The 14,041-nt window shown below is 46.6% G+C and overlaps 1 protein-coding gene across 4 annotated transcripts in view; it reads left to right on the top strand.

The window, feature by feature from the left end:
• LOC140201103 (protein-tyrosine kinase 2-beta-like) overlaps positions 1-6,989 on the top strand; it is a 233,870-nt gene extending 226,881 nt beyond the window's left edge. For 2 of the 4 annotated variants that reach the window (XM_072264701.1, XM_072264703.1), the window contains exon 31: positions 5,653-6,988. In XM_072264701.1, coding sequence (XP_072120802.1) covers positions 5,653-5,868 — 216 coding nt within the window. In that variant the 3' untranslated portion in view covers positions 5,869-6,988. Of the gene's footprint in view, positions 1-5,652 lie in introns of all 4 variants that reach the window. The other 2 variants (XM_072264704.1, XM_072264705.1) reach the window with 2 other exon arrangements.
• The last annotated feature ends 7,052 nt before the right edge of the window (positions 6,990-14,041 follow it).

Here is a 14,041-nt window from a genome sequence, read left to right as displayed (position 1 = left end):
GTACTCCAAGGGTCTCCCTGTTCCTCACACCCCCACTCTAAAGGGAGGGGTAGGGAGGGTGGAGGAGACATCAGTCACTGGTCTGCTTCTACAAAGACAACAATGAGATTCTGCAGATACTGGAAATAGAACATAGAACATTACTGTCCCTTCGGCCTACAATGTTGTGCTGACCTTTCTAAGATCAAACTAACCCTTCCCTCCCACATAGCCCTCTATTTTTCTCTCATCCATGTCCCTAGGGATCTCTTAAATGTCCTTAATGTCTCTGCCTCTACCACAACCATGGCAAGCTGTTCCAAGCTCCTGCCACTCTCTGTGTAAAAAAAAACCACACATCTCCCTATACACATTAAAATGAAACCCCCTTGTATTAGCCAGTTCCACCCTGGGAAGAAGTCTCTGGATATCCACTCTATCAATGCCTCTTATCATGTTTTACACCTCTCATCCTCCGTCACTCCAGAGAAAGGACGTAGCTCTCTCAATATCTATGCACCTTCTCAAAAGCATCCACATCCTTCCCATCGGAAGCGACTGGAAATGAACTGAACTCCGTGGGGTTGAACAAGGGTTTTATAGAGCTGCAACATTACCTTGTGGCTCTGGAACACAATCCCCAACACCATACACCTTCTTAACCACACAATCAAATTGTACGGCAACCTTATTGAGCTATAACCACAAAATGCTGGAGGAACCCAGCAAGATGCTTCCAGTTCCTCCAGCTTTGTCTGTGTGTGTGTGCCTTCCAATCAGTCTGTCTGTGTGAAGATCAGTGTGCTCTCCTGTTTCCCACTGCCCTGGCCACTCACACTGTTGGATGTGTCTGTTCATCCTCCAGACGGTGCCCTCTGTTCTGAAGAATGTGAGCTGTGTCTGCCAGTCTCTCACTGTGTGGAAATACCCCACCTCAATCCCCTCTGCAACCTCCCCACTACTGTAGGCTGTGCTCTGTTCATGTGTGACCTCTACCCCCTTTTACCTCCTGCCTCACCCCTATAAGAACATAAGATATAGGAGCAGAATTAAGCCATTCAGCCCATTGAGTCTGCTCTGCTATTCCATCATGGCTGATTTATTATCCTGCTCAACTCTGTTTTCCTGCATTTCCCCGGAACCTATCAAGCTCCAATGACTTCTATGACTCCCATAGCAGCAGAGATACCGAGTGAGGAGCAGATTGGGAGGCAGATTTTGGAAAGATGCAAAAATAGCAGGGTTGTTAACATGGGTGACTTTAACTTCCTTAATAATGATTGGCACCTGATTAGTTCCAAGGGTTTAGATGGGGCAGAGTTTGTTAAGTGTATCCAGGATGGATTCCTGTCACAGTATGTGGACAGGCCGACCAGGGGGAACGCCATACTAGATCTAGTACTAGGTAATGAACCGGGTCAGGTCACAGATCTCTCAGTGAGTGTGCATCTGGGGGACAGTGACCACCGCTCCCTGGCCTTTAGCATTACCTTGGAAAAGGATAGAATCAGAGAGGACAGGAAAATTTTTTAATTGGGGAAGGGCAAATTATGAGGCCATAAGGCTAGAACTTGTGGGTGTGAATTGGGATGATGTTTTTGCAGGGAAATGTTCTATGGACATGTGGTCGATGTTTAGAGATCTCTTGCAGGATGTAAGGGATAAATTCGTCCCGGTAAGGAAGATAAAGAATGGTAGGGTGAAGGAACCATGGGTGACAAGTGAGGTGGAAAATCTAGTCAGCTGGAAGAAGGCAGCATACATGAGGTTTAGGAAGCAAGGATCAGATGGCTCTATTGAGGAATATAGGGAAGCAAGAAAGGAGCTTAAGAAGGGGCTGAGAAGAGCAAGAAGGGGGCATGAGAAGGCCTTGGCGAGTAGGGTAAAGGAAAACCCCAAGGCACTCTTCAATTATGTGAAGAAAAAAAGGATGACAGGAGTGAGGGTAGGACCGATTAGAGATAAAGGTGGGAAGATGTGCCTGGAGGCTGTGGAAGTCAGCGAGGTCCTCAATGAATACTTCTCTTTGGTATTCACCAATGAGAGGGAACTTGATGATGGTGAGGACAATATGAGTGAGGTTGATGTTCTGGAGCATGTTGATATTAAGGGAGAGGAGGTGTTGGAGTTGTTAAAATACATTAGGACAGATAAGTCCACGGGGCCTGACGGAATATTCCCCAGGCTGCTCCACAAGGCGAGAGAAGAGATTGCTGAGCCTCTGGCTAGGATCTTTATGTCCTCGTTGTCCACGGGAATGGTACCGGAGGATTGGAGGGAGGCGAATGTTGTCCCCTTATTCAAAAAAGGTAGTAGGGATAGTCCGGGTAATTATAGACCAGTGAGCCTTGTGTGTGTGGTGGGAAAGCTGTTGGAAAAGATTCTTACATATAGGATCTATGGGCACTTAGAGACATAGAAGCATAGAAACATAGAAAATAGGTGCAGGAGTAGGCCATTCGGCCCTTCGAGCCTGCACCACCATTCAGTATGATCATGGCTGATCATCCAACTCAGAACCCTGCACCAGCCTTCCCTCCATACCCCCTGATCCCTTTAGCCACAAGGGCCATATCTAACTCCCTCTTAAATATAGCCAATGAACTGGCCTCAATTGTTTCCTGTGGCAGAGAATTCCACAGATTCACCACTGTGTGAAGAAGTTTTTCCTCATCTCGGTCCTAAAAGGCTTCCCCTTTATCCTCAAACTGTGACCCCTCGTTCTGGACTTCCCCAACATCGGAAACAATCTTCCTGCATCTAGCCTGTCCAATCCCTTTAGGATTTTATACGTTTCAATCAGATTCCCCCTCAATCTTCTAAATTCCAACGAGTATAAGCCTAGTTCATCGAGTCTTTCATCATATGAAAGTCCTGCCATCCCAGGAATCAATGTGGTGAACCTTCTTTGTACTCCCTCTATGGCAAAGATGCCTTTCCTCAGATTAGGGGACCAAAACTGCACATAATGCTCCAGGTGTGGTCTCACCAAGGCCTTGTACAACTGCAGTAGTACCTCCCTGTTCCTGTACTCGAATCCTCTCGCTATAAATGCCAGCATACCATTCGCCTTTTTCACTTCCTGCTGTACCTGCATGCCCACTTTCAATGACTGGTGTATAATGACACCCAGGTCTCACTGCACCTCCCCTTTTCCTAATCGGCCACCATTCAGATAATAATCTGTTTTCCTGTTATTGCCACCAAAGTGGATAACTTCATATTTATCCACATTAAATTGCATCTGCCATGAATTTGCCCACTCACTTAACCTATCCAAGTCACCCTGCACCCTCTTAGCATCCTCCTCACAGCTAACACTGCCGCCCAGCTTCATGTCATCCGCAAACTTGGAAATGCTGCATTTAATTCCCTCATCTAAGTCATTAATATATATTGTAAACAACTGGGGTCCCAGCACTGAGCCTTGCGGTACCCCACTAGTCACTGCCTGCCATTCTGAAAAGGCCCCGTTTATTCCCACTCTTTGCTTCCTGTCTGCCAACCAATTCTCTATCCACATCAATACCTTACCCCCAATACCATGTGCTTTAAGTTTGCACACTAATCTCCTGTGTGGGACCTTGTCAAAAGCCTTTTGAAAATCCAAATATACCACATCCACTGGTTCTCCCCTATCCACTCTACTAGTTACATCCTCAAAAAATTCTGTGAGATTTGTCCGATGATTTCACCGCTTTCCAAATGTGCTGTTATCACATCTTTGATAACTGACTCTAGCAGTTTCCCCACCACCGATGTTAGGTTAACCGCTCTATAATTCCCCGGTTTCTCTCTCCCTGCTTTTTTAAAAAGTGCGGTTACATTAGCCACCCTCCAATCCTCAGGAACTAGTCCAGAATCCAAAGAGTTTTGAAAAATTATCACTGATGCATCCACTATTTCTTGGGCTACTTCCTTAAGCATTCTGGGATGCAGACCATCTGGCCCTGGGGATTTATCTGCCTTTAATCCCTTCAATTTACCTAACATCACTTCCCTAATAACATGTATTTCACTCAGTTCCTCCATCTCACTGGACCCTCTGTCCCCTACTATTTCCGGAAGATTATTTATGTCCTCCTTAGTGGAGACCGAACCAAAGTAATTATTCAATTGGTCTACCATGTACTTGCTCCCCATAATCAATTCACCTGTTTCTGTCTGTAGGGGACCTACATTTGTCTTAACCAATCTCTTTCTTTTCACATATCTATAAAAGCTTTTACAGTCAGTTTTTATGTTCCCTGCCAGTTTTCTCTCATAATCTTTTTTCCCCTTCCTAATTAAGCCCTTTGTCCTCCTCTGCTGAACTCTGAATTTCTCCCGGTCCTCAGGTGAGCCAATTTTTCTTTAGAGAATCATGGTCTGATCAGGGACAGTCAGCATGGCTTTGTGAAGGGCAGAATGTGTCTAATAAGTCTGATAGAGTTCTTTGAGGAGGTGACCAGGCATATAGATGAGGGTAGTGCAGTGGATGTGATCTATGTGGATTTTAGTAAGGCATTTGACAAGGTTCCACACGGTAGGCTTATTCAGAAAGTCAGAAGGCATGGGATCCAGGGAAGTTTGGCCAGGTGGATTCAGAATTGGCTTGCCTGCTGAAGGCAGAGGGTCATGGTGGAGGGAGTACATTCAGACTGGAGGATTGTGACTAGTGGTGTCCCACAAGGATCTGTACTTTTCGTGATTTTTATTAACGACCTGGATGTTGGGGTAGAAGGGTGGGTTGGCAAGTTTGCAGACGACACAAAGGTTGGTGGTGTTGTAGATAGTCTACAGGATTGTCAAAGATTGCAGAGAGACATTGATAGGATACAGAAGTGGGCTGAGAAGTGGCAGATGGAGTTCAACCCGGAGAAGTGTGAGGTGGTACACTTTGGAAGGACAAACTCCAAGGCAGAGTACAAAGTAAATGGCAGGATGCTTGGTAGTGTGGAGGAGCAGAGGGATCTGGGGGTACATGTCCACAGATCCCTGAAAGTTGCCTCACAGGTGGATAGGGTAGTTAAGAAAGCTTATGGGGTGTTAGGTTTCATAAGTCGAGGGATAGAGTTCAAGAGTCGCGATGTAATAATGCAGCTCTATAAAACTCTGGTTAGGCCACACTTGGAGTACTGTGTCCAGTTCTGGTCACCTCACTATAGGAAGGATGTGGAAGCATTGGAAAGGGTACAGAGGAGATTTACCAGGATGCTGCCTGGTTTTGAAAGTATGCATTATGATCAGAGATTAAGGGAGCTAGGGCTTTACTCTTTGAAGAAAAGGGGGATGAGAGGAGACATGATAGAGGTGTACAAGATAATAAGAGGAATAGATAGAGTGGACAGCCAGTGCCTCTTCCCCAGGGCACCACTGTTCAATACAAGAGGACATGGCTTTAAGGTAAGGGGTGGGAAGTTCAAGGGAGATATTAGAGGAAGGTTTTTTACTCGGAGAGTGGTTGGTGTGTGGAATGCACTGCCTGAGTCAGTGGTGGAGGCAGATACACTAGTGAAGTTTAAGAGACTACCAGACAGGTATATGGAGGAATTTAAGGTGGGGGGGTTATATGGGAGGCAGGGTTTTGGGCTGAAGGGCCTGTACTATTCTATGTTCTATGACTTGGCCTCCACAGCTATTTGTGGCAGCGAATCCCACAGATTCACTACAGTATGGAGTGGTCTTTTGCAGATCGAGGGCACGCAGAAGCTGCTGAACAAGGACCTCGCCGAACTGATCAACAAGATGAAACTGGCTCAGCAGAACGCCGTCACCTCACTGAGAGAGGAGTGCAAAAAGCAGATGCTGACAGCAGCCCACACGCTGGCTGTGGACTCCAAGAACCTGTTGGATGCCGTGGACCAGGCCCGTGTGCGGATTGGAGAGGCCAAACCCATCGCTAACTGAGGAGGCAGCAGGAGGGGCCAGTGGGTGTGGGGGAGACCAGCCTGGTCTTGGTCTGGACACAGAACTGGCTGCCTGTGTTTGGAGGGAGAAGGCTTCTTCTCGTCTATCTGATCCCGTTTAGTATTTAACTCATGTGGCGCTGTGCCTGGTGATACCTGCGCTTTCTCAGACCTTTCCTCGCACAATGTTATCTGGAATCTTAAGCCACATGAGGAAATTGTTAAACAGGACGTGCTTGACTTGAATGAACTGAAGGTACCAGGCACCGTCCGGCAAAGCTGCAGCTGAATTTTCACAGAACGTGGAGAATCTGGTAAATTGTTCAGTTGGTGGAGGAGGCAACGGTTTTGTTGTTCTGATATCGAATAGCTTACTGTTCATTCCTCTGTCCTGTGCACAAATAGATTGGAGGGAAAATACTCTAGTCATGCTGTGTGATCAGTTCATGAGCCTTCCCTTTTTCCCATGATCCACTATCCTCTCCTTTCAGATTCCTCCTCCACCCACCCACCTTCCCCTCACCTGGTCTCACCTGTCAGCTTGTATTCATTCACATTTCCCCACCTTCCTATTCTGGCTTCTTCCCCCTCCCCTCTCAATCCCGAAGAAGGGTCTTGGCCCAAAAGGCCGACTGTTTATTCTTCTCCACAGATGCTGCCTGACCTGCTGAGTTCCTTGTGTAGATTTCCAGCATCTGCAGAATCTTTCCTTTTCCTATTAAGGTAGGCTCAGGCAAGAATGTGAAGACAGCAGAAGAGGTGGGTCTCTCAGTTGCCTGGTCCTGCCGATCAATGACGGTGAATTATTTTAATGGATCATCCAATCAAAACTCGTTAGATTCTGGACTAGTTCCTGAGGATTGGAGGGTGGCTAATGTAACTCCACTTTTTAAAAAAGGAGGGAGAGAGAAACCAGGGAACTATAGACCGGTTAGCCTAACGTCGGTGGTGGGGAAACTGCTGGAGTCAGTTATCAAGGATGTGATAACAGCACATTTGGAAAGCAGTGAACTGATCGGACAAAGTCAGCATGGATTTGTGAAAGGAAAATCATGACTGATGAATCTCATAGAATTTTTTGAGGATGTAACTAGTAGAGTGGATAGGGGAGAACCAGTGGATGTGGTATACTTGGATTTTCAGAAGGCTTTTGACAAGGTCCCACACAGGAGATTAGTGTGCAAACTTAAAGCACACGGTATTGGGGGTAAGGTATTGGTGTGGGTGGAGAGTTGGTTAGCAGACAGGAAGCAAAGAGTGGGAATAAACGGGACCTTTTCAGAATGGCAGGCAGTGACTAGTGGGGTACCGCAAGGCTCAGTGCTGGGACCCCAGTTGTTTACAATATATATTAATGACTTGGATGAGGGAATTAAATGCAGCATCTCCAAGTTTGCGGATGACACGAAGCTGGGTGGCGGTATTAGCTGTGAGGAGGATGCTAAGAGGATGCAGGGTGACTTGGATAGGTTGGGTGAGTGGGCAAATTCATGGCAGATGCAATTTAATGTGGATAAATGTGAAGTTATCCACTTTGGTAGCAAAAATAGGAAAACAGATTATTATCTGAATGGTGGCCGATTAGGAAAAGGAGAGGTGCAACGAGACCTGGGTGTCATTATACACCAGTCATTGAAAGTGGGCATGCAGGTACAGCAGGCGGTGAAAAAGGCGAATGGTATGCTGGCATTTATAGCGAGAGGATTCGAGTACAGGAGCAGGGAGGTACTACTGCAGTTGTACAAAGCCTTGGTGAGACCACACCTGGAGTATTGTGTGCAGTTTTGGTCCCCTAATCTGAGGAAAGACATCCTTGCTATAGAGGGAGTACAAAGAAGGTTCACCAGATTGATTCCTGGGATGGCAGGACTTTCATATGAAGAAAGACTGGATGAACTGGGCTTGTACTCGTTGGAATTTAGAAGATTGAGGGGGGATCTGATTGAAACGTATAAGATCCTAAAGGGATTGGACAGGCTAGATGCAGGAAGATTGTTCCCGATATTGGGGAAGTCCAGAACGAGGGGTCACAGTTTGAGGATAGAGGGGAAGCCTTTTAGGACCGAGATTAGGAAAAACTTCTTCACACAGAGAGTGGTGAATTTGTGGAATTCTCTGCCACAGGAAACAGTTGAGGCCAGTTCATTGGCTATATTTAAGAGGGAGTTAGATATGGCCCTTGTGGCTACGGGGGTCAGGGGGTATGGAGGGAAGGCTGGGGCGGTGTTCTGAGTTGGATGATCAGCCATGATCATAATAAATGGCGGTGCAGGCTTGAAGGGCCGAATGGCCTACTCCTGCACCTAGTTTCTATGTTTCTAAATGTGGTCATTCAAATGCAGGAAAATGGAACTGTCTCAGTTGGTCAGCCTGGATGACTTGGGCTGAAGGGCCTGTTTCTCTGCTGTGTAACTACGTGAGGTAGAATCATTCACTGTAGAATGAGGCCATGGTAGCATAGCAGTTGCTCGGGGTGTTGGAGTTTAGAATTCAGTCCCAGCGTCCTCTGTAGGACGTTTGTACGTTCTCCCGTAACCACATGGGTTTTCCCCAACTGTTCTGCATTCCTCCCACAGTACAAAGATGCACCTGTTTGTAGGTTAATCAGTCATTGTGAGTTGTCCTGTGATTAGGCTGGAGTAAATCAGGCTTGTCGGGAGCTGTTGGGTGACACGGTTCGATCAGCCAGAAGGGGCTATTCCACGTTGCATCTCTAAATAAATAAATTTGGCCACGCTGACACTGGGCACCCGCCCGTGTTAATCTCTCCTTGGGTCCTGATTCAGATACAGCACTTCCGGCCTCTGGAACCTCACTGCCAGCAACCCCTAATTTAATCCTAGTCCAATGAGAGAACTATTTACAACGACCAATTCACCTACCTGGTCTGTCTGGGAGGAAAGCAGAGTACCCGGTGGGAGCCCACGTATTCCATTGAGAGGGCGAACGGAGATTCCTTACAGAGGACACTGGAATTGAAAGCCGAACCACAAACCCTGATGTCCAGATCTGCGATGGTGTCACATTAACCACTATGCTACTGTGACCCCCAGGCTCGTCCAGCTCGTGTTCGTTGAGGGGGAGCAGCCTTTGGCCCTGCTAAACTGGGTAATCATGTTTGCGTGGATGCTGTGTAATGAACCCTCCGTTACAAATCCACAGCACAAAATATCAGACAGTACACCATATGCAATTAAATTATTGAACTTAATGAATCTTAATCCGAATATAGGGTTAGTAATGAAAATTTAAAAAGTGCCCAATTCAAGGAAAGTCAAAAGTTCACGTTGGAACTCACTCAGTAGTCATTCGTCCACCATCGATCTCCTCCGAGCGTCGTGACCTTTGGACCTCCGTCCGGTGGTCTACCAGCTCTCTCCACACGCGTCCTCCCTCTTCCTCTCTACGACAAAAGACAGTGGAAACAACATCCTTCCAGATACACAAAACAAAGCAACAATCTCTGATTGGCTAACATGAATAACTACAGTCCTGTTATCTCCAGCCATAACCCAAACATCTCTGCTGCAGAGAAACCGTTACCTCAGTAGTGAACATTACAGAGAAGCCATTACATTAGCCTTAGCAGTGAAGTGTTATAAAGAAGCCATTACACTACCATGGTGCATGCAGATTGAAACATGCAGTGAATTGCATCCTTAGTACCAACAGCCTGGGGATGGGCTGAGGGCTGAGGGCAGCGGGCAGCCTGCAGGTGCTGTCACACATTGCAGCACCAACATAACATTCCCACAGTGTCCAACAGGACTCCACCAGTAACAGGAACAGCACAACAAGCCCCTTTCCCACTCACACACACGTATAGACCGGCCCCAAACACCAGGGCAGGCCGCCTCTGGGCCTCCAGTCCCTAGCTTTGGCTTCTCAGTCTTGCAAACATTGGGCTTCTGACTCTTGGACAAACAGACCCAGGAGCTTCCACACAACCACCTGGCCTAAGCAGGTGATTCACCCCTGTATTTAGACACACCTGCACTGCCAGCAGTGACCCAGTTGCCAGCAACCACCACAAGGCAGTGCATATTAGAGTAATTAGGGAGAATTTCTTTAGCTGGAGGGTGGTGAATCTGTGGAATTCATTGCCACAGGCGGCTGTGGAGCCCAAGTGTATTTAAAGTGGAGATTGATAGGTTTTTGACGAGTCAGGGTGTCAAAGGATACGGGCAGAAGGCAGGAGAATGGAATAATAAATCAGCCATGACTGAATGGGCTAATTCTTCTATGTCGGATGTCCTCACGCTCATGCGCATATGTTCCCTGCAGCGTGATTATCCATACCCCTCATAAGACATAAGACCGTAAGGCATAGGAGCAGAATTAGGTGATTCGGCCCATTGCTTGTACCCATGGAGTTCCAAGAGCGAGAGAGGACAGGATTACAGTGTATCATACCCTCATCTCCTCACCTACCTTTGTACCCCCTCTTACCTTCCCTTTCTCCCATGTCCCACTCTCCTCTCCTATCAGATTCCTTACTCAGACCAGTACCTTTTTGCCTATCCCTTCCCAGCTTCCCACCTATTTCTTCATTTCCCCTTCCCCCTCAGCTGGTCTCACCTATCACAGGTCAGCTTGTACTCCTTCCCCTCCTCTGGTCTTCTTACTCTGCTCCCTGCTCAGCTGAGTTCCTCCAGTGTTTTCTGTGTGTTGCTTTGGACTGCAGCATTAGACCATAAAATATAGGGGCAGAATCCCATCGAGTCTTCTCCACCATTTCCATAAAGATGTTGAAGGGTCTTGGCAGGGTGGATGAATCTGCAGTCCACATAAATCCTGGAAGAATCTAGAACCAGTGTTCGCTGCTTTGTCTAGAACCATAATCTAGAGGCAGAGCTCACTGGTTTGTCTAGAACCAGTTCAGCTGGAGCAGAATCTAGAACCAAGGCTCACTGGTTCAGCTAGGACCAGCTAATCTAGAACCAAAATCTGGAGCCTGAGCTCACTTATTCATCTAGAACATGTGCCCACTAATTCAGTTGGAACCAGTGCTCACTGGTTCAACATGTGAGGATGTCCGTTTGACGAGATAAAGGGAACCTGTTTCTCTCGGTTGACAATGAATGACATATAATCATTTGGGGAACTCACTTCCTCAAAGGGTAACGAAGCAGAATGAGATTGTCACATGTACATTGATATATACGGTTTGCGTCAAGGATGAAAACTCTGACAGTTTGCAAGAATCACTGCACTTCCAGCATCAACGTAGCATGTCCACAACTTACTACTTCTAACCTCATGTCTTTGAAATATGGGAGCACCCAGAGGGAGCCCATGTGGTAATGAAAACATACAGACTCCCTGAAAACAGTGGCAGGAATTGAGCCTGGGTCGCTGGCGCTGGAAAGCGTTCTGTTAACTGTGCTGCCACATGTTACTAAGGTGGAGGTCAATAGAGTGGGGGGTGAAAAGTGACTGGAGACGTATGAGAATGTGGAGATATCTCATCACATCACATCAGACATGAACATTTTATCTTTCTCAGTTGTGACCCCTCCTAACCTCCCCCGCTCCACGGAGAACAGGCCCAGCACCAGAACGACAACAGATAGAAAAGAGATGGCAGGTGTGCTGGAAGCAATCGGCAGGTAGGGTGCTCAGGTAAGGCAGCGGGGGGGAAAAGCCAAGGTTTTGAGTGCTGAACTTACATGGGAATAGTCAGACTTGCAGCTTACTTTCACGGGTTGGCTTCAGAGGTTAGTGTCTACTTTTGTGTAATCTAACGCTGGAAACTCGTGCAAATACTGTCCTTTGGGAGGACCAGCCAGGAAAGGTGAACCACAGGACACTGAAAAGGGCAGAAGAACAGAGGGATCTGGGAACACAGATCAATAATCCCGGAACGTGGTGTCACAGGTACATATGGGCATAAAGAAAGCTTTTGAACCATTGGCATTCAGAGATCAAAGTATGAAGAACAGGAGTTGAGATGTTATACTGAGGTTCCATAACATTGGGGCGTAATTCGGAGAATCGTGTGCTGTTCTGGTCACCTACCTACAGGAAGTCTGTGAATAAGATGGAGAGAGAACAGAGAAAATTTACAAGGGTGTTGCCAGGATTTGAGGACCTAAGCAACAGGGAAAGTTTGAAGAGATTGGGGTTTTATTCCCTGGTGTGTCAAGAGAGTGAGGGAGATTTGATTCGGGTATAAAAATTATGAGGGGTATAGATAGGGAAAATGTAAGCAGGGATTTTTCATTCAGGTACAACAAGAGGTTATGGGTTGATGGTGAAAGGAGAGGGAATTTCTTCATGCAGAAGGTGGTGTGAGTGTCCAACACAAGTGGTGGAAGTGGGTGAAACAATAAAATGAAGACAGATATGGATGGGAGGGTATCAGAGAGATGTGGTCTGGGCACAGGCAGAGTGATAGGATGTAACATATTAGATGGGCTAAGGAGACTGCCCCTGTGTTCAAAGGGTCTAGGACTCTAGCAGGGGTGTGATGCTGGGGCTATATAAGATGTACTGGTATTGGAGAGGGTCCAGAGGAGGTTCACAAGGATGATTCCGGGAATGAAAGGGTTATCATACAAGGAACATTTGATGGCTCTGGGTCTGTACTCACTGGAATTCAGAAGGATGAGGTGGGGATCACATTGAAAACTTTCCAATGTTGAAAGGCCAAGATAGAGTAGATGTGGAAAGGATGTTTCCCAGAGTGGGAGAGTCAAAAAAAAAAAAGGCACAGCTCAGGATAGAGGGGAATCCATACAAGACAAAGATATGGAGAAATCTTTTTAGCCAAAGGCTGGTGAATTTCTGGAATTTGTTGCCACGAGTGGCTGTGGAGGCCAGGTTGATAAATGTACGTAAGGCAGAGATTGATATGTTCTTGATTGGACATGGCATCAAAGGTTACGGGGAGAAGGCTGTGAAAATGGGGTTAAGGAGGAGAAAACAAAGGATCAGCCATGATTGAATGGCAGAGCAGACTCGATGGGCCAAATGGCCTAATTCTGCTCCCATGTCTTATGGTTTGATGGAATTTTCAAATGAGAGGCTGTCAAATAATCAGTGATGCATCGGAGAATCAATATACCAGGGGAAAACACAGTATGACCGTGTAATACATCAAATCACATGGAAAAAACACAATGTGACCATGTAATATATTGATATGTCAGGGGAAAAACACAATGTGACTGTCTAATACGTCGATATACCAGAGAAAAACATACTGTGACCAGGTAATACATCGATATTATATGGTATACTGGCCTTCATCAACCGTGGAATTGAATTTAGGAGCTGCGAGGTAATGTTGCAGCTATATAGGGCCCTGGTCAGACCCCACTTGGAGTACTGTGCTCAGTTCTGGTCGCCTCACTGCAGGAAGGATGTGGAAATCATAGAAAGGGTGCAGAGGAGATTTACAAGGATGTTGCCTGGATTGGGGAGCAGGCCTTATGAGAATAGGTTGTGTGAACTTGCCCTTTTCTCCTTGGAGCAACGGAGGGTGAGAGGTGACCTGATAGAGGTGTATAAGATGATGAGAGGCATTGATTGTGTGGATAGTCAGAGGCTTTTTCCCAGGGCTGAAATAGATGCCACAAGAGGACACAGGTTTAAGGTCCTGGGGAGTAGGTACAGAGGAGATGTCAGGGGTAAGTTTTTTTACACAGAGTAGTGAATACGTGGAATGGGCTGCCAGCAACGGTGGTGGAGGCGGATACGATAGGGTCTTCTAAGAGACTTTTGGATAGGTAAATGGAGCTTAGAAAAATAGAGGGCTATGGCGAAGCCTAGTTATTTCTGAGGAAAGGACATGTTTGGCACAACTTTGTGGGCCGCAGGGCCTGTATTGTGCTGTAGGTTTTCTATGTTTCTATGTCAAGAAAAACACAATGTGACTGTGAAATCCATCGATACCCCAGGGGAAGAACACACTGTGACCGTGTATTACATCGCTATACCAGGGGAAAAATACAATGTGACCATTTAATACATTAATATACCCGGAGACAAACACACTTGTGACCATGTAATACATCGATATACTAGGGGAAAACACAATGTGATATTACACCATGTAATACATTGATAGAAACCATAGAAAAACTACAGCACAGGAACAGGCCTTTTGGCCCTTCTTGGCTGTGCCGAACCATTTTCTGCCTAGTCCCACTGACCTGCACACGGACCATATC

This window comes from Mobula birostris, chromosome 8, assembly GCF_030028105.1.
Source record: "Mobula birostris isolate sMobBir1 chromosome 8, sMobBir1.hap1, whole genome shotgun sequence".
In the NCBI taxonomy this organism is placed as follows: domain Eukaryota; kingdom Metazoa; phylum Chordata; class Chondrichthyes; order Myliobatiformes; family Myliobatidae; genus Mobula; species Mobula birostris.
The sequence above is the reverse complement of the archived record's forward strand: the minus strand, read 5'-3'. Positions and strand labels throughout refer to the sequence as shown.